This window comes from Schistocerca cancellata, chromosome 12 (assembly GCF_023864275.1).
Source record: "Schistocerca cancellata isolate TAMUIC-IGC-003103 chromosome 12, iqSchCanc2.1, whole genome shotgun sequence".
Taxonomy (NCBI): Eukaryota; Metazoa; Arthropoda; class Insecta; order Orthoptera; family Acrididae; genus Schistocerca; species Schistocerca cancellata.
The window spans coordinates 33,166,583-33,186,000 of record NC_064637.1 but is presented as its reverse complement, the minus strand read 5'-3'; the positions used below and the strand labels follow the sequence as shown (position 1 = coordinate 33,186,000).

The window sequence follows — 19,418 nt, the reverse complement described above, 5'->3', positions numbered from 1 at the left end:
AGAAAATGAACAATACCTCTTTGCTCTGCTTTTGACACCTCCGTGTCACTGTTTGCAATGCAACTGGCAGCGTTGGATGATTGATGCATGCTGCTGCTAGCTCTGCATAGTCTAGTGACGTGCACGTGTGCCCTCTAGCGACGGGCTGTGCACTTTCATGCTCTGGTCGGAACCACGCCTCATTACACATGCCCAGATATTACTCCCGCATCACCGGTTTGCACATTACAGACTCTGGCTTGTTTCTTTTTGAGTGCCCCCTTATATTTTAATGGTAATGTATGACTATTTAAATGGATGAACCATTGCATGTGGAAAGTAGCTGACTGGTACTTGCTGAAATAAATCCATGAGAACAAGTTAAGAGATGTACTGTGATAGCTCTGGATGTAAGAGCACTGCCAATGAGAATCAAAGCTCCAGGGCAGAGCCCTGTCTGTCACACTGTTTGTCTGCCAGAAAGTTTCAAAACAACACAAATTCTTGGAAAAAAGTTAAGGAGACAGTGAAGTAAATTTCTCCTGAGTGGATTATGGTTAACTTGATATTATTGACACATGTTCCCTCTGGTTAAAGGTTCATTTGTTGGAGATGATTGGCTGAGGATAGCAGATTTGGTGACTCCACCATTGGATGAAGCCTACAAGAATCTTAGCAATTCATTAAGGAAAAAGGTAAGGCAAGCCTTTGAAAGCTCTCCTAATTAAAAACACAGATAAGTTTAGAAAGTAAGGTTGTGTGGCACAATTGTCACGATGACCCCGAACGGGTATGTTCAACCACCTTACTGGAAACTTTCATTGTTTCCTCCATGCACAGTGGCATCTCTTCCTTTGTGAAGACTGGGAGTTGATTCACTTCTTAGGCAACCATTACACTTCTCATCTTTGCACTTGAAATCAGAACAACAAATATAACAGTATACTTTTATACTTATACTTTCAGTAAGTTAGATATGAGTAATAAGAGATATAAATTCTGGAGCTGCATTGCTTCAGTTTAAAAAAGAATAAGTTTTGTATGATGAGCAGATTCTCTTTAGTGTTTAGGAAGACAAACTGCCTATTGGCTTCCGTCTCGGGTTCTTCGGCCGACGTTCATCTAATGATTTTTCTGACGTTTCGCCAGCACGAGTGGCTGGCATTGTCAAAGCTTCACCCTCCATTGCCGGTGGTGAACTGGAGGCGAGCTCGCGGCCGCAGACTATATGTACCTGGCGCGCCAACGTCCGAGGGCTTCTCCACGGTCATTTCCGGTGCGGTTCTCCTCTTGCTACCTGCGACGGTCGTTCGCTGCAGTACGGGAAGCCAGGATCCGTTTACCTTAAGGCTTTCCTCCTTCTTGTTGAAACTGTTCGCGTGTTTTTGGATTTCTACAGCTTCTCTGAACAAGCGCGTGTGATAGTGCTTCTCTACAGCCAGAACTTCCGTGTCGGCGAATTTTATTGCGTGGTCGGTCTCATTCAGTGTGTGCTCTGCCACGGCCGATTTCTCCACCTGCCCCAACCTGCAATGTCGCTTATGCTCTTTGATCCTGGTGTTAATGGATCGTCCAGTCATTCCGACATAAACTTTTCCGCATGTGCAAGGTATACGGTATATTCCCGACATTGCAAATGGGTCTCTTTTCTCCTTCGCCGATCTAAGACACTCTTTGATCTTCCTTGTCGGCTTGAAAATCGTCTTTACGCCGTGTTTGCGCAATATACGGCCGATTCTGTCCGTCACTCTGGGAATGTATGGCAGAAAGGCCGTACCCGACATTTCTTTTTCTGGTTCCTTACTTCGCCGAGTGTTTGGCTCTGTTACACTTCTAATGTAATTTGTGGAGTACCCATTGCTCCTCAGAACAGTTTGCAGGTGTTGCATTTCTCGTTTGAGGTGTTGAGGCTCACATATTCGTCCTGCTCTTGTTACGAGTGTACTAATCATGCCTCTTTTCTGGCTCGGGTGGTGGTTTGACAGTTTGTGCAGGTATCGGTCCGTGTGTGTCGGTTTTCGATACACGCTGTGTCCCAGGTTTTCGCCGTCCCTTGTGACCAGCACATCTAGAAATGGCAGTTTCTTGTCCTTTTCTACTTCCATGGTAAATGTTATGTTGAACAGCCTCCATGCCAACATAACATTTACCATGGAAGTAGAAAAGGACAAGAAACTGCCATTTCTAGATGTGCTGGTCACAAGGGACGGCGAAAACCTGGGACACAGCGTGTATCGAAAACCGACACACACGGACCGATACCTGCACAAACTGTCAAACCACCACCCGAGCCAGAAAAGAGGCATGATTAGTACACTCGTAACAAGAGCAGGACGAATATGTGAGCCTCAACACCTCAAACGAGAAATGCAACACCTGCAAACTGTTCTGAGGAGCAATGGGTACTCCACAAATTACATTAGACGTGTAACAGAGCCAAACACTCGGCGAAGTAAGGAACCAGAAAAAGAAATGTCGGGTACGGCCTTTCTGCCATACATTCCCAGAGTGACGGACAGAATCGGCCGTATATTGCGCAAACACGGCGTAAAGACGATTTTCAAGCCGACAAGGAAGATCAAAGAGTGTCTTAGATCGGCGAAGGAGAAAAGAGACCCACTTGCAATGTCGGGAATATACCGTATACCTTGCACATGCGGAAAAGTTTATGTCGGAATGACTGGACGATCCATTAACACCAGGATCAAAGAGCATAAGCGACATTGCAGGTTGGGGCAGGTGGAGAAATCGGCCGTGGCAGAGCACGCACTGAATGAGACCGACCACGCAATAAAATTCGCCGACACGGAAGTTCTGGCTGTAGAGAAGCACTATCACACGCGCTTGTTCAGAGAAGCTGTAGAAATCCAAAAACACGCGAACAGTTTCAACAAGAAGGAGGAAAGCCTTAAGGTAAACGGATCCTGGCTTCCCGTACTGCAGCGAACGACCGTCGCAGGTAGCAAGGGGAGAACCGCACCGGAAATGACCGTGGAGAAGCCCTCGGACGTTGGCGCGCCAGGTACATATAGTCTGCGGCCGCGAGCTCGCCTCCAGTTCACCACCGGCAATGGAGGGTGAAGCTTTGACAATGCCAGCCACTCGTGCTGGCGAAACGTCAGAAAAATCATTAGATGAACGTCGGCCGAAGAACCCGAGACGGAAGCCAATAGGCAGTTTGTCAACAAGTGGCCACGAAAGCCTCAACAATTTTGTTTAGGAAGAATTGGGAATAGCTTTAAAAAAAACTAGGACAATTATAAATCAAATGCTAACAGAAACCATCTCCAAAGTAAAATTTTGCTAAGAAGTTCGAGCCCATTGAGATTAAGATGTTAGTTAGGTAGTGTGATAGATCAGGAAAAGATAATGAGAATGTGGAAGGAAGCCACAAGAGTAGTAGTAGAAGGAAACTGTCTAGGTCCAAAGAAGCAGGTTTTGAAGGTGGAGTGTCTGCCATTTATTGATAATTTTGCAAACTTGGTAAACAATCGACACAGCTCCAATGTTTGAAAAAGTACATGAAATAGCAGAGAAAACAAGACTCGAGATCTCTTTCGAGGAGAAGAGAAAGAGAAGAGAGAGAGAGAGAGAGAGAGAGAGAGAGAGAGAGAGAGAGAGAGAGAGAGAGAGAGAGACCACAGAATACATGAATACAAATATGAAGGTTTGGAAAAATCAAGAGAAGATATATATTAAATTAAAGTGTCTTGGTGTGTGGCTCTTACTGAATGGGCTCAATAAAAGCAAATGTAGGGTGAGCCGGAAAGATAGAACCAGCATACAGACTAGTACCGAACAGATGTAAGAAAAGAAAAATCTCATACAGTGCAAAGATCAGGCACTGTACCACAGTTGTTCAGCCAGAAGCACTTCACAATTCAATACTCTTGATACTGAATGAGAAAGATGAAGTGGAAGAACTAAAGCCAGAGGAAAGAAAAAATGTAAAGGAATATCCTCGGATGGGAAAAAGAAATGATAGTATGTGGAAGAAAGTTAAAGATGAAAACCTTCCTCTTGCTTTAGTCCTTCCATTTCTCCTTTCTTATTCAGTACCAAGCATTCTGAAATGCAAAGTGCTTCTGGCTGAACAACTGATCTTTGCACTATACGAGACTGTTCTTTTCTTATATCTATTCTGTATGAATCAGTCTGCTAGTTCTGACATTCTGGAGACAACTGGACATTATATGGAAGAGAAGGCTGAAATTTTATGGGCACCTCTTCAGGATTAGTGAATGCAGATTGACAAAAACTTTTCAACTACATCACCAAGCTAATGTTAGACACAAAATGGGCTGAGGAATTCGGAAAGGATGTGGAGGAAGTTGGGATCAGTCAGAAAGAGAATTGAAATCTAATAATAAAGAAGAAAGTGTGATTCTACACAAATGAGATAAGTAACTGCAAAGTTTTTCAATCCAGGAAAAAGGAAGAACAAAAAATTGAGAGGAGTGGGTTATCTTTAGCTAGTTCATTAACACAACAAAACTGTTCAATTAAAATAACTGATTTTTTACTGCACTGTTGGAAGAAACATTAGCCATGAAATATTAGAAAGAAAAAATGACACTTTTATACTTGGACATTGACTTTTAGCAAACATTATTCATATTAGCAGGAAAGAGAGAAAAGTGAAGATAGCCACAACAAAAGGAAAGAAACATGACATGAACCTTACAGTTCTATTAATTCATTTAGCTCTGACGTAATGCACTCAAAACTATAAAGAACACTGTTCTGACCACTAGTGATATTTGGAACATATTGAGGACATTTCACAGTTGCCGTTCGTGGTCAAAATTAACAGCAGAACCTGCACGATTGGCTAGAATGTGCTTTTATGTTCAAGCATGCGTTTCTTGCTGTGTTTTCTTACTTTTGTCCAACCCCTATATCTATTGATATATCTATCTTAGATCTGTTTGTCAATCTATTAAGTCTAAAATGCCTTGCACTAATTACATACTGTGTCCCTATTCCTCCACACAACCAACAATGATACTAAACTACAATTTCAATCTGTACTTTTTTCACACTTCTGTATATAGCCTAAGATGGTGAATTTGTACCAATACTTCAAAAATTTCCTAAATAAGCTCATTTGAACAAGTTTATACAAATGTAATGTTAGTCAATAACACATTCTCCTTTACAACTCGGCAGTTGATATACAAGATGATTTTGCTAAATGCAGACAAAGTGCAGGAAACAATAGAGAAAAGGATAAGGACCAAAAAGTCATATGGGCATACGATTGAAAATGCGTTTCGGGGAAGGTACATCCACTTGATGGTGGAGATAAAAGATGTTTGACACTATAGGCTTCAGTAATTGGAAGCACATGAGTGCACAACAGGCAGGTGGAAATGTTGTGTCTGTACTAGCATTTCAACTCCACAGTCAGAGAGCAGGGGGCTGGAGCACCATCCTGTAGCAGCCACATTACTCTTCATACCACCAAAGGTATGTTATCAGGCAGAGAGGCAAGATCACCTGCAAGAAGTGCAGATATGCCTCACTTGTGAGATGATGTGGAAGGATGGCTGGTCCTATGCGGCTGTCACCAATATTCCCACCCACACACTGAGGCTGAACCAGTGCCGTCACCCACAAAGAGGCCCATTTTAAACTCTGCCAGGTACCTATAATGCTGTTTCAGATGGGTATACAGTATTTGTGTGTCATTTACAGTGATTGTTCAACACTAGACACTATTAACAGCCTACCACACCTCATAAAAATGCCGGAACCTCATAACAATGCCGGACATGAACAACACTAGCACATCTGGTGGACATTCCACGTGTCACAGAGAACTGTAACTATAGTCGTTTACATACGTCCTGATGGTATGTACAAAGTTATGTTGACATCTCGCCATGTCTTCTGTATGCTCTGCTTTATTTTGCCAAGCAATGTAATTCTCTCAACTGAATTTTCCATTAACTGCCTTTAATAATTCATTTTAATTAATTAACTAGAATCCACACCATTGGAATAAAATTTAAGGAATATTCATGATTAAATTTTTATATAAGTAAAGAAAGCTTCAAATTAAAATAGCTTCAGAGTTATTGCGTATTAGGTGACAGTCGGGGAACATTTGGTGCTTGAACTCGGTATACATCACTATCCCAGCAAAAGATGATTAGCACTGTTGAAATACACTGGATACTATGAGATTTTAAACACAGTTCTGTATCTAGCATTATTGGTAAATCAGAAATTCCTCAGCAAAATGAAATACACAATAGAAATCAGCAAAACATAAATTGCTGTCTGAATAATAAGAATCTACAAATTGTAGACAATGAAGTAGTTCTTCTCAGATAATTACAAACAGAAAGCACTTTGCAGAAAGGAAAACAAGCATTTATCGAGTCTGGGAGTGGTGACAAGCTCCTGTCCATGCTATCCTCAGGATATCGCTGGTGTAATATAACGATGAAGTGTTGGCATACTGTGTGCGCTTCTGCTGCTTATGCTCTTCATTTTTCAGTGAAGTATTTGTTTCTAATTTGCTCAATTGTTTCTCTCACAGAGTTGGAAGGGGCAGCACTTGTATGGGGTAGCAGCAGGGGTTGGGAGCAAGATGGGGCTGCCGTCGCTGAAGAAGTCTCCGTTCTGGGAGAACGCCCACTTCAACGGCAGCTGCCCAGCAGCTGTGCTTCCGTGGTGCACTGAGAATTATGTGAGGTAAAACTGGATGTGCTAGCTTGCTTGTAGCACTCCTCATGGAAATTGTATTGCTAGCTGCAAATTTATAAATTTCTTGTGTCATTGGAGTGGATTTGGATTGTGGATAAAAATTTAAATTTCTTGTTTTTTTGCAAGAAATGAAAGTACTGAGTTGCACATATAATTTGATGTATGTTTCATTAACTTTTGTAGGAAAGAAGAATTTTAATTTTTGTTATTAATATGCCATGCAGTATTATTTATGAAAGGAGGCTGTATACATGGAAGAAGCCTGGAGATACTGACAGGTTTCAGATAGATTATATAATGGTAAGACAGAGATTTAGGAACCAGGTTTTAAATTGTAAGACATTTCCTGGGGCAGATGTAGATTCTGACCACAATCTATTGGTTATGAACTGCAGATTGAAACTGAAGAAACTGCAAAAAGGTGGGAATTTAAGGAGATGGGACCTGGATAAACTGAAAGAACCAGAGGTTGTAGAGAGTTTCAGGGAGAGCATTAGGGAACAATTGACTGGAATGGGGGAAAGAAATACAGTAGAAGAAGAATGGGTAGCTCTGAGGGATGAAGTGGTGAAGGCAGCAGAGGATCAAGTAGGTAAAAAGACGCGGGCTAATAGAAATCCTTGGGTAACAGAAGAAATATTGAATTTAATTGACGAAAGGAGAAAATATAAAAATGCAGTAAATGAAGCAGGCAAAAAGGAATACAAACGTCTCAAAAATGAAATCGACAGGAAGTGCAAAATGGCTAAGCAGGGATGGCTAGAGGACAAATGTAAGGATGTAGAGGCTTGTCTCACTAGGGGTAAGATAGATACTGCCTACAGGAAAATTAAAGAGACCTTTGGAGAGAAGAGAACCACTTGTATGAATATCAAGAGCTCAGATGGAAACCCAGTTCTAAGCAAAGAAGGGAAGGCAGAAAGGTGGAAGGAGTATATAGAGGGTCTATACAAGGGCGATGTACTTGAGGACAATATTATGGAAATGGAAGAGGATGTAGATGAAGATGAAATGGGAGATAAGATACTGCGTGAAGAGTTTGACAGAGCACTGAAAGACCTGAGTCAAAACAAGGCCCCGGGAGTAGACAACATTCCATTAGAACTACTGATGACCTCGGGAGAGCCAGTCATGACAAAACTCTACCATCTGGTGAGCACGATGTATGAGACAGGCGAAATACCCTCAGACTTTAAGAAGAATATAATAATTCCAATCCCAGAGAAAGCAGGTGTTGACAGATGTGAAAGTTACCGAACTATCAGTTTAATAAGTCACAGCTGCAAAATACTAACGCGAATTCTTTACAGACGAATGGAAAAACTGGTAGAAGCCGACCTCGGGGAAGATCAGTTTGGATTCCGTAGAAATGTTGGAACACGTGAGGCAATACTGACCTTACGACTTATCTTGGAAGAAAGATTAAGAAAAGGCAAACCTACATTTCTAGCATTTGTAGACTTAGAGAAAGCTTTTGACAATGTTGACTGGAATACTCTCTTTCAAATTCTGAAGATGGCAGGGGTAAAATACAGGGAGCGAAAGGCTATTTACAATTTGTACAGAAACCAGATGGCAGTTATAAGAGTCGAGGGGCATGAAAGGGAAGCAGTGGTTGGGAAAGGTGTGAGACAGGGTTGTAGCCTCTCCCCGATGTTATTCAATCTGTATATTGAGCAAGCAGTAAAGGAAACAAAAGAAAAATTCGGAGTAGGTATTAAAATTCATGGAGAAGAAGTAAAAACTTTGAGGTTCGCCGATGACATTGTAATTCTGTCAGAGACAGCAGAGGACTTGGAAGAGCAGTTGAACGGAATGGACAGTGTCTTGAAAGGAGGATATAAGATGAACATCAACAAAAGCAAAACGAGGATAATGGAATGTAGTCAAATTAAGTCGGGTGATGCTGACGGAATTAGATTAGGAAATGAGACACTTAAAGTAGTAAAGGAGTTTTGCTATTTAGGGAGTAAAATAACCGATGATGGTCGAAGTAGAGAGGATATAAAATGTAGACTGGCAATGGCAAGGAAAGCGTTTCTCAAGAAGAGAAATTTGTTAACATCGAATATAGATTTAGGTGTCAGAAAGTCGTTTCTGAAAGTATTTGTATGGAGTGTAGCCATGTATGGAAGTGAGACATGGACGATAACTAGTTTGGACAAGAAGAGAATAGAAGCTTTCGAAATGTGGTGCTACAGAAGAATGCTGAAGATTAGATGGGTAGATCGCATAACTAATGAGGAGGTACTGAATAGGATTGGGGAGAAGAGGAGTTTGTGGCACAACTTGACTAGAAGAAGGGATCGGTTGGTAGGACATGTTCTGAGGCATCGAGGGATCACAAATTTAGCATTGGAGGGCAGCGTGGAGGGTAAAAATCGTAGAGGGAGACCAAGAGATCAGTACACTAAGCAGATTCAGAAGGATGTAGGTTGCAGTAGGTACTGGGAGATGAAGAAGCTTGCACAGGATAGAGTAGCATGGAGAGCTGCATCAAACCAGTCTCAGGACTGAAGACCACAACAACAACAACATTATTTTTGTAATAGTAAACAAACACTGTCTGGATCACAAGTTTTTATTTACCGACTACCAGATTCAATCTGCAGTGCAGATCATTTTCAGGTCTGGTGCCGCAAAGTGCAGTTTGTCAGTGCCACATCATAGGAACCATGATGTCTCATTATACTGATAAATGAACATCGTCTCGGTCACAACAACATCATGATGGTCAGCAGTGCCAATTGAAACCGGTAGCTACTAAACAAAAATTTCTAATCCTGATAGTGTTTGTTTATTCTTACAATAAGAGATTGTGGTTTCCTACAACATTGCAGTGATTGTGAAGAGCATTAGTTTGGAAAGGAATGTGCAGATGCCCTGGAAAGGAGAAAGGAAGCCAGGAACAAATGGCTGAAGGGGACAAATCTGACACAGGCCAAAGCACAATTTGAGGAGGTCCGAAAGACTACACAAGCAATTCTGAGAAGAGCAAAGAGGAGATACATAAGGAATATCATCACTGAAGCAGAAACAGACTTCAGAGGACAAAAGACTAGGGAAATGTTTCTGAGGGTGAAGTACCTCTGCAAAGGTCACCAGGCCAAGCAGAAATTTGTCAAAGATTCCTGTGATAAGATCATGACGAATGATAGGGACATAGCTGAGAGATGGAAAGAGTACTATTGACAGCTGCTAAATTGTGACGAACCCAAACTGCCATTTGATTTCCAGTATCCCAATTACAGCCGATGCAGACTATCCCCCACCTACCCTGGATGAGATAAAAACCATAATCAGACACCTTAAACAGAAGAAGAGTCCAGATGAAGATGGAATACAGGCTGAAATGATCCTGGCAGGAGGATAGAAACTGGCAGAAAAAATACACCGACTGATACAGGGAATACGGACCAAAGAACAACTACCAGGAGAATGGAAAACAGCTCTAATTTGTCCAATACATAAGAAGGGCGACAAACTGAAATGTGACAACTATTGAGGAATCGCCCTGCTTAACATCTGCTATAAGATCCTGTCCAATTGCCTCATACATAGAATTCAGCCAGTGGCAGAATCGGTGATTGGGGAGTAACAGGGAGGTTTCCGGCCAGGACGGTCAACAGTAGATCACATCTTCAGTCTCCGGCAGCTCACTGAGAAACTGGGTGAATATGGTAAAGATATGCATATTTTATTTGTTGATTTTAAGGCCTATGATTGCATACATCGCAAGAACCTGCTCAACTGCTTAAGGGAGTTTGGCATAGCAGAGAAACTTGTCAATCTGATAAAGATCTGTCTGAACGAAACACGTGCAAAGGTGAAGATGGGAAATTGCGTAACTGAGGAGTTTGAAATTGTGACAGGACTCAGGCAAGGAGATGGGTTGTCCCCTATGCTGTTCAACTTTGCCCTCGAGAAGATCGTACGCGAGACCTTCCAAGAGAACAAAGGGATTGAAATCGAACGAAAGAGACTGGCATACTTAGCCCATGCAGACGACACCTGTTTACTGTCTAGGTTGGAAGAGGAGTTGGAGCAAATGACCAAAGCACTAAAGGGGGCTGCCGGCAAATTTGGGCTAAACATAAACGAAGCCAAGACAGAGTACCTCGTTATGACGTGTGGTCAGTCAGACTGCTGATCATCTACTATCACTGTAGGTTGGGGACCATTCCTACAAAAGAGTGCAAGAATTCAAATACCTAGGGGCACTTTTCACTGAGAACTCGTCATGTGAAGCAGAGATCAATGCCAGAATACAAGCAGGAAACCGATCTTACCACAGCCTAGCACAACTGCTTCGGGCCAAATCTCTCTCCAGACAGTTCAAGATTCGACTATACAAAACCCTGATCCAGCCTGTTGTTCTATATGGCTGTGAGACACGGAGTATCCGGAAACAGCACTTCCATAAGCTCCTTGTTTTTGGGAGAAAGGTGCTTCGAAAGATCTTCGGTCTGGTTCTGGATGCAGATTCAGTGGAATGGAGGATCAGATACAACCGAGAGCTTGAGGAACTATACCAGCAGCCCAACATAGCACGAACTGTCAAAGCCAAACGAATGCAGTGGGCCGGCCATGTGGCCCGGATGGAGGATCACAGATGGCCTCGGAAGCTCCTGGATTTCATAGCTACAGGGAAGAGACTGCCAGGGAGACCCAAGAAGCGTTGGAGGGATGGACTCCATGAAGATTTAAACAAAGTGTCAATAGATGTGGACGAATGGCGGATATCAGCATGGACAGAATACAGTGGAGGAGGAAACTTGTAGATGCGTGCGGTCCACTGGGCCTGATCACATAGTAGTAGTAGTAGTAGTAGTAGTAGTAGTAGTAGTTTTGTGATCGAAAGGCACATTTGCTTTTTCTCATGTGACAGCAGCAAATGCAAAATGTTGCAATGAGAGTACACAGTACACCACACACATTCTGGATGGATGTATCCTTAGTGGAAATGTGTAGGAAAGTTGGTGTCTTGTCATGATGTTAGCTTTTCCAGTTAGGTCATATGTATACCAAAATTGGTTGAAATTTTTCCAGATGTTATGAATATATGGCCACTAGCTAATGTGCTGCAGGCAGTTATTTGTTATTTTGAAGTTATCATTTCTGGAAGGCTCTTGAAATATCTTATGTTTGTGATATTTGTCTGTTCTGGAATATTCAGTGACTTTGAAATAGCTTGTGTTCATAATGTTTGTATATTCTGTGATATTTGATGTTTGTGTAAATACCAGCTCTATGAAATGTTGAATGTTTGTATAAATAGCTACAATTACCATCCAGGAGTTCAGTTCAGTCCTGTTCTGGCTGTAGGTTGGTGTCAGTAATAAATGTGCTTTCAGTTCTGTTTTTTGTACTTCATTGACAACCCTCCCTTCAGAGCTGGACTTGTTGTATCGACATGACATGATGTGGTCTAGTCAATACGCTGTGTCGTTGAAAACATCTACATCACCGTGGCTCCAATTAGACAACGTAAAAGCCATCTCCTACGCCGACAGAAATCAGGGTACACACTGTACATCAGTCCTAAGATCTATGTATTGAAGAGACAGACAGATTCCACAACAACAGTAAGACAGTTGCACATCAGGCACCTATCAGACTCTTCCAGAGATGCTCGTCAGTACCTGACAAAATGGCTGAAAGGATTAAATACAGCAGGCGGGATGACATGTTGTGTTATCAGAAATGGACTGCACAGCCAAGCAGTGGTTTGACAGCAACAAAGAGAATCGCAGTAGCTTGAAAAAATTCCAGGCTGAACAGAAGAAAACGTTTGGCAACAATCAACAGCCTGTCCACTTAGCAGGACAATGACTGAAGAACAAGGCCCAGTGAAATGAACTTACATACAGAATGTTTTTGCCCTGCGCCATAGTGTGGATCCGAATATGACAGAAAGTGACAAAATCTCATACTTGATGAAAGTACTCACAAGAGACATGTACCAAGTTCTTCTGGTAAAGGGTGTTGGGGTGCAGAGGAATTGATAGAGTGATGCCAGCGAATTGAGAAAATGCAACAGAAGAGTGTCACACGAAAGAAGTGTTACGGACTGCCAAATGTAGCCCCTTTGGTAGTGATGCAAGACCGTGAGCTTCTCTCTCTCATATGCCAGATAGTAATAGAGGATATACAGCAGTCTTTGGCAGCCAGAAATGTTGGCCCAAGTACACAAATGATAGCAGCCACGAATATCAGCTGTGTGCATCGGGAAGCAATACAGAACATCGAAGAAGGGGTATATCAGTCTATAGCATCAGTTGCTGCCAACAGTCAAACTGGTGATGAAGAAAGGACTCGGCCAACTTGGACTTATCCCACAACTATCAAATTATAACCTAACATCCGATCAATGCAGGTGCAACCAACTCCTCCGACAAATCAAATGCCATTTGGACGGAGGACAACACACCCGTGTGTTTCCATTGTGAGTGCATTGGACATGTTGTACACTACTGCAGAGAAAGAAGGTGAAGTTTCAACTGCTATGCTGCCCATATGTCACCGATTAAAACAGTTCTGTTCACACCACGCCAGTCAGCTGCAGTGGTTACAGGTGACCTGTGGGATGAAGCCCAACCCTGTACCCTGGACAGGATGGTTCCCGACATACCGTAGCCTTTCCCCATCACCGTAGAGAGGTATCAGCCACTCATGTAGCTGCTAATTTCAGGAAAACTAAGTGATGCAAAAAAACTTTGAAAAAGACACTTTTGAAGCACAGAACAGTCCTTGTGGTGATCTCTGATTGTGGAAAGGTTTTCCAGTCAAGATTAGTACCAGAAGTAATTTGATATTGTGACATCACCCACTGTCTACCATCCATAGATGAATGGCATCACAGTACACTTTAATAAGACATTGGCAGATATATTATTGATTTAGTTTGATGTCAGAGGCATTGGGGTACAATGTTGCCCATCATGAATTTCACATACAACACAGTGAAGCAAGACACTACAGGCTTCACACCATTCCTTCCGGTCTGCAGCCGTGAGGTCAAAATGACAATGGATATGTTGTTCTCTTTTCAACCGGATGATACTTAGGGTGACTATGAAAAACAGGTCATCACCAGGACTGAAGAAGCAAGGCAGCTGGTTTGCATATGGACCATTGATGCAGATGAGAAAGATCCATACTGCTATGACACCAAGCACTGGCCATTAAGGTGTAGCCCGGGAGACTTGGTCTGGATCTTTACTGGAAAGTGGGACTGTCAAAAAAGTCTTGTATCCTTCATCAGTTTCCAGGCATTACGTAACAAATTGAGGATTATAACCCCTCACCAAGAACACAAAAGCACAGTGGCATGCCCTCATGCTCCATGTGAAGCCCTGCTACAATCTAGAGGCCAGGTCAACGATGGTAGGATCGAGGAAAGTGGAGACTGACTCAACATTTGTGACGGTTTCATGTGAGGGGCTACCTCTGACGCTCATCATAGTGAAGGGGCTGTAACAACTTGACCAGAATTCTATGTAAATGGCAATAAACCAATACACATGTTCCACTGTGTTAATGAAACTCAGTTAATATAGTGAACTTGGGTCGGAGTGCGATGACATTTATGTAGTAGGTAACAGCAGCAGTAATCTTTGTATGTGATGAAAACATATATAATTGTCAGATTTTTGGTGAAGTACAATTTTCACAGTACTGCACTTGATAATGGCCACAGAATCCAAATTGCAATACTGTATTTTATGGATAAATAGTTTTACTGTCAAAAGCATTTATGTTCTTCAGAAAACCTGTGGTTATATTTTTAAACACATGTCAAGATGGCACTGGCTAGTTAAGGCACACAGATTGTTTTAACTAGCCAGTGTCATGTTGGTGTGTAAGTAAGTTACATGACTCCATGTTTATCAAATGTAGGCCCTGTTAACATTTTATTAAATGATGATTATTATATCAAAACAGGTCATAAACTGTCAGTTGCCACTAAACTTGTGACCTTTGCATATTTTTGTAGTGTCCATATTAACACTGTTTCAATGTTTAAAATTTCATGTCACAGTTAAAATTTGTAATTAGGCCTACACAATATAGTTGACATTTATTTTCAAGTGTCTGATCTGCAGGAAATGGGGAGAAATGGACAGTGTTCAGGGCTATGACCAGCACGATCATTCGAAGCAAAAAATGTTAATTAAGATGGGCTCATAAAATGCATAGCTTGAAAGCTATGAGCACTTCTTAATCTTCCTTACTGTAAGCAAATCTCTTCTACTGAGCCAGTGCCATAGCTCTTGAGGTATGCATTTTAGAGACCTTGTTTACTAGACTTTTTTGCTCCGAATAATCATTATTGTCATATCCCAGAATATTGACAATTCCTGCTGGCACACCCTGTGTGTGTGTTGATCTCCTGTTAGCTCTATTTGGTATGTATTCCACACACTTCAGCAATATTCTAAATGGGTCACACAAGATGTTTTGTAAGTAAGCTCCTTTGTAGAATGACTTTTTTTTCCAGTATCCTACCATTGAACTAAAGTGTGCCATCTGCTCTATCTGTGACTAAGTGAGCCTCTGTGATCAGCTCATTTCATTTCATATCCCCACAAAATGTTATATCCACATTATTTGAATGAGTTGTTTGATTCCAATTGTGACTCATTGATAATGTAGTCATAGTATCCTATGCTTTTCACCACACTGAAGTGCACAACTTAACTGTTTTCAACATTTAAAGCATGTGTCCAGTCTTTGCAGCATTTTGGAATCTTATCAAAATCTGCCTGCATATTTGTTCCTTATGATTGAAATGTCTGTAATAAATGTTCACATGATGCTGAGTCAGATGCTTTCAGAAGTCAAAACGTCTGGCATTTATCGCATTGGCTTGATTTGTGGCTTTAACAATGTCTTATGAGAAAATATTGGTCGAGTCTCGATAAGCAATGTTATACTTAATTGCGATCTTAAATGCAAAAAAATACTCACCTAAAGCAAATAAGTGATAAGTTGGATTACAGTAAAGTTGTAATCTATAGTTTGTCTTAGTATTAATAGAAAAGCAATCTCACTGCATACAGTGTTATTACAATATGCGATGTTTTGTCTCCAACAGGATTCAAACGTGTGACGAAGTGGACGTGCACACTTACTTGGATGCCCACAGAGTCACCATGCATGCCCTTTTCCACCAGCTATCTGTACACAATGGCCGATACATTCTCCGCCAGCTGAACAGGCATTCAGGTGGGTGGCAGTGTGAAACAAAAGAGAAATCAGTTTTTCAATACATGTTAATGTACTTATTCTTTCTTCCATGAAGTAACTTCAGTTAGTCATCCACTGTTCTGTTTCTCAGGCTGTTTGAAAGTGATCCAGAATGTAAATTTATTACACTGCTATGCTTTGCAGAAGACACATTGACATGTGCGAGAGATATCACACCCATCTCTGTTTCACAGCTGAAGTTTGTCTATTAATGGACAGTCTTACTATTGTAGTTACTACAATGTTTCCTCAGATTATTTTTTCCTTTAACTGTGAGATTATGCCTGTAATGTATTTAAAGTGGGATGATTAAGCAATCATACAAATTTGTTTCATCCATTTCATTTACAGACTGGACACTATGATTAAGCAGATGTTAAATTTAAAACTTTCTCAGTGTACAGATTGTTCCATAAAATTTCAGGTGAATTGCTGGATATCAAAAACTTCCTGCCACAATATTTAGACACAGAATATTCTGACCATCTTCAGGTGAATACCACGGAAATGCTCTGAATTCACATATTTAAGACTGTATTGACACATGCATGGTGTATTCAGTTGGTGTTTGTCATGGGCTACTTGGCTGCATGCACTTCTACTGCAAGTCCATGTGTCGTGCCCCACGTCCTCTGTGGTGAAAGCTAGCCACATTGATATCAGTTCAGTTGTCTTTGCATGAAAAAAATCACAGAACAATGCAGGCTACACAAAGTATGAAGATTTTCTATGACTGGATTCCATGTAGAATCAGCTGGAAACTGCCACCTTCATTAATAAGGGACTGTCATATTTCCACCGATTCATTAGTGAAATGGTTGTTGGTGGGTTTGTGAACAGAGGTGTTGATGGAGCCATCAGAAACGAGGTGGTCATCATCCAGGAAGATTGCACACTGGGTTGAGCTGAACCAGGTAAAACAGATGGGAGAAAAGGTGATATGGTTGTGAAGCATTAAGGATACCATATTTACTTGAATCTAACCCGCAGTCAAATCTAAGCCGCACCTGAAAAATGAGACTCGAAATCAAGGAAAAACATTTTTTCCCAAATCTAAGCCACTCCTGAAATTTGAGACTCGAAATTCAAGGGGAGAGAAAAGTTTTAGACTGCCCCTCCAAATAGAAACAAAGTTGCTCCATTGTAACATCAGACACCATTGAGGTCAATTGGATGAAGATACAGCTACAGTAACCGGGCGAGGTGGCGCAGTGGTTAGCACACTGGACTCGCATTCGGGAGGACGACGGTTCAATCCCGTCTCCAGCCACCCTGATTTAGGTTTTCCGTGATTTCCCTAAATCGTTTCAGGCAAATGCCGGGATGGTTCCTTTGAAAGGGCACGGCCGATTTCCTTCCCTAACCCAAGCTTGCGCTCTGTCTCTAATGACCTCATTGTCGACAGGACGTTAAAAAAAAAACTACAGCTACAGTAGTTTGGTTCGAGTTGTAAGCTTAACAGTTAAGCTTTACCAAGTAGCGATTGCTGTGTGTCAGGTGCTCTGTCCGTACTTATACGGGTACCCTTCCTTTCTGACGTGCTTCGTCTGGTTTGAATCGATTGCTTATTTTGCTTTGATCTGATAAGTGCCGTTCTCTTTGTTATAGGTGTTTACATCACTCTAAGCTGAAAATGCATTATTGTACTGTGTCGTGAATTGTTTGTCACATTCTGATAATGAGTGTTTACGACCTGTTGCTGCTTGCGGCACGGCTTGCTTTTGTGCGCACTACCGCTTACAATAAAAAAATAGAGGAATTGTCTCATAAGCGAAACAGTGGCAAGAGACTGCTATTTGTTGTTACTTACGCTGCTTTCTTTGATAATGGTCAACAATAACCAAATACTAGACAGCGTATGATAGAATTTGTTTTGAATGAGAGTTTAGCGAAAATTATTCTCCGTTTGAAAATCTTTGCAGACGCCTCTTTAGTACATTTCATTCTGCACAGAAATTAGTCATCTTAGATTCGTGCTTCATTTCGGACTGTATCACTATTCAGCATAAGAATAATACGAATATAGACATGACATTATACACTCCTGGAAATGGAAAAAAGAACACATTGACACCAGTGTGTCAGACCCACCATACTTGCTCCGGACACTGCGAGAGGGCTGTACAAGCAATGATCACACGCACGGCACAGCGGACACACCAGGAACCGTGGTGTTGGCCGTCGAATGGCGCTAGCTGCGCAGCATTTGTGCACCGCCGCCGTCAGTGTCAGCCAGTTTGCCGTGGCATACGGAGCTCCATCGCAGTCTTTAACACTGGTAGCATGCTGCGACAGCGTGGACGTGAACCGTATGTGCAGTTGACGGACTTTGAGCGAGGGCGTACAGTGGGCATGCGGGAGGCCGGGTGGACGTACCGCCGAATTGCTCAACACGTGGGGCATGAGGTCTCCACAGTACATCGATGTTGTCGCCAGTGGTCGGCGGAAGGTGCACGTGCCCGTCGACCTGGGACCGGACCGCAGCGACGCATGGATGCACGCCAAGACCGTAGGATCCTACGCAGTGCCGTAGGGCACCGCACTGCCACTTCCCAGCAAATTAGGGACACTGTTGCTCCTGGGGTATCGGCGAGGACCATTCGCAACCGTCTCCATGAAGCTGGGCTACGGTCCCACACACCGTTAGGCCGTCTTCCGCTCACGCCCCAACATCGTGCAGCCCGCCTCCAGTGGTGTCGCGACAGGCGTGAATGGAGGGACGAATGGAGACGTGTCGTCTTCAGCGATGAGAGTCGCTTCTGGCTTGGTGCCAATGATGGTCGTATAAGTGTTTGGCGCCGTGCAGGTGAGCGCCACAATCAGGACTGCATACGACCGAGGCACACAGGGCCAACACCCGGCATCATGGTGTGGGGAGCGATCTCCTACACTGGCCGTACACCACTGGTGATCGTCGAGGGGACACTGAATAGTGCACGGTACATCCAAACCGTCATCGAACCCATCGTTCTACCATTCCTAGACCGGCAAGGGAACTTGCTGTTCCAACAGGACAATGCACGTCCGCATGTATCCCGTGCCACCCAACGTGCTCTAGAAGGTGTACGTCAACTACCCTGGCCAGCAAGATCTCTGGGTCTGTCCCCCATTGAGCATGTTTGGGACTGGATGAAGCGTCGTCTCATGCGGTCTGCACGTCCAGCACGAACGCTGGTCCAACTGAGGCGCCAGGTGGAAATGGCATGGCAAACCGTTCCACAGGACTACATCCAGCATCTCTACGATCGTCTCCATGGGAGAATAGCAGCCTGCATTGCTGCGAAAGGTGGATATACACTGTACTAGTGCCAACATTGTGCATGCTCTGTTGCCTGTGTCTATGTGCCTGTGGTTCTGTCAGTGTGATCATGTGATGGATCTGACCCCAGGAATGTGTCAATAAAGTTTCCCCTTCCTGGGACAATGAATTCACGGTGTTCTTATTTCAATTTCCAGGAGTGTATGTATATTCTTCC

At 42.6% G+C, this 19,418-nt stretch overlaps 1 protein-coding gene and 1 non-coding gene across 2 annotated transcripts in view; both read left to right on the top strand.

The window, feature by feature from the left end:
* LOC126109722 (angiotensin-converting enzyme-related protein-like) overlaps positions 1–19,418 on the top strand; it is a 399,281-nt gene that overhangs the window by 331,634 nt on the left and 48,229 nt on the right. The window contains exons 7-9 of the mRNA XM_049914776.1: positions 577–674; positions 6,527–6,681; positions 15,791–15,921. Coding sequence (XP_049770733.1) covers positions 577–674; positions 6,527–6,681; positions 15,791–15,921 — 384 coding nt within the window. The remainder of the gene's footprint in view (positions 1–576; positions 675–6,526; positions 6,682–15,790; positions 15,922–19,418) is intronic.
* Trnaa-cgc (transfer RNA alanine (anticodon CGC)) lies at positions 17,140–17,212 on the top strand. Its single transcript has one exon. It is a non-coding gene; the product is annotated as a tRNA-Ala (tRNA).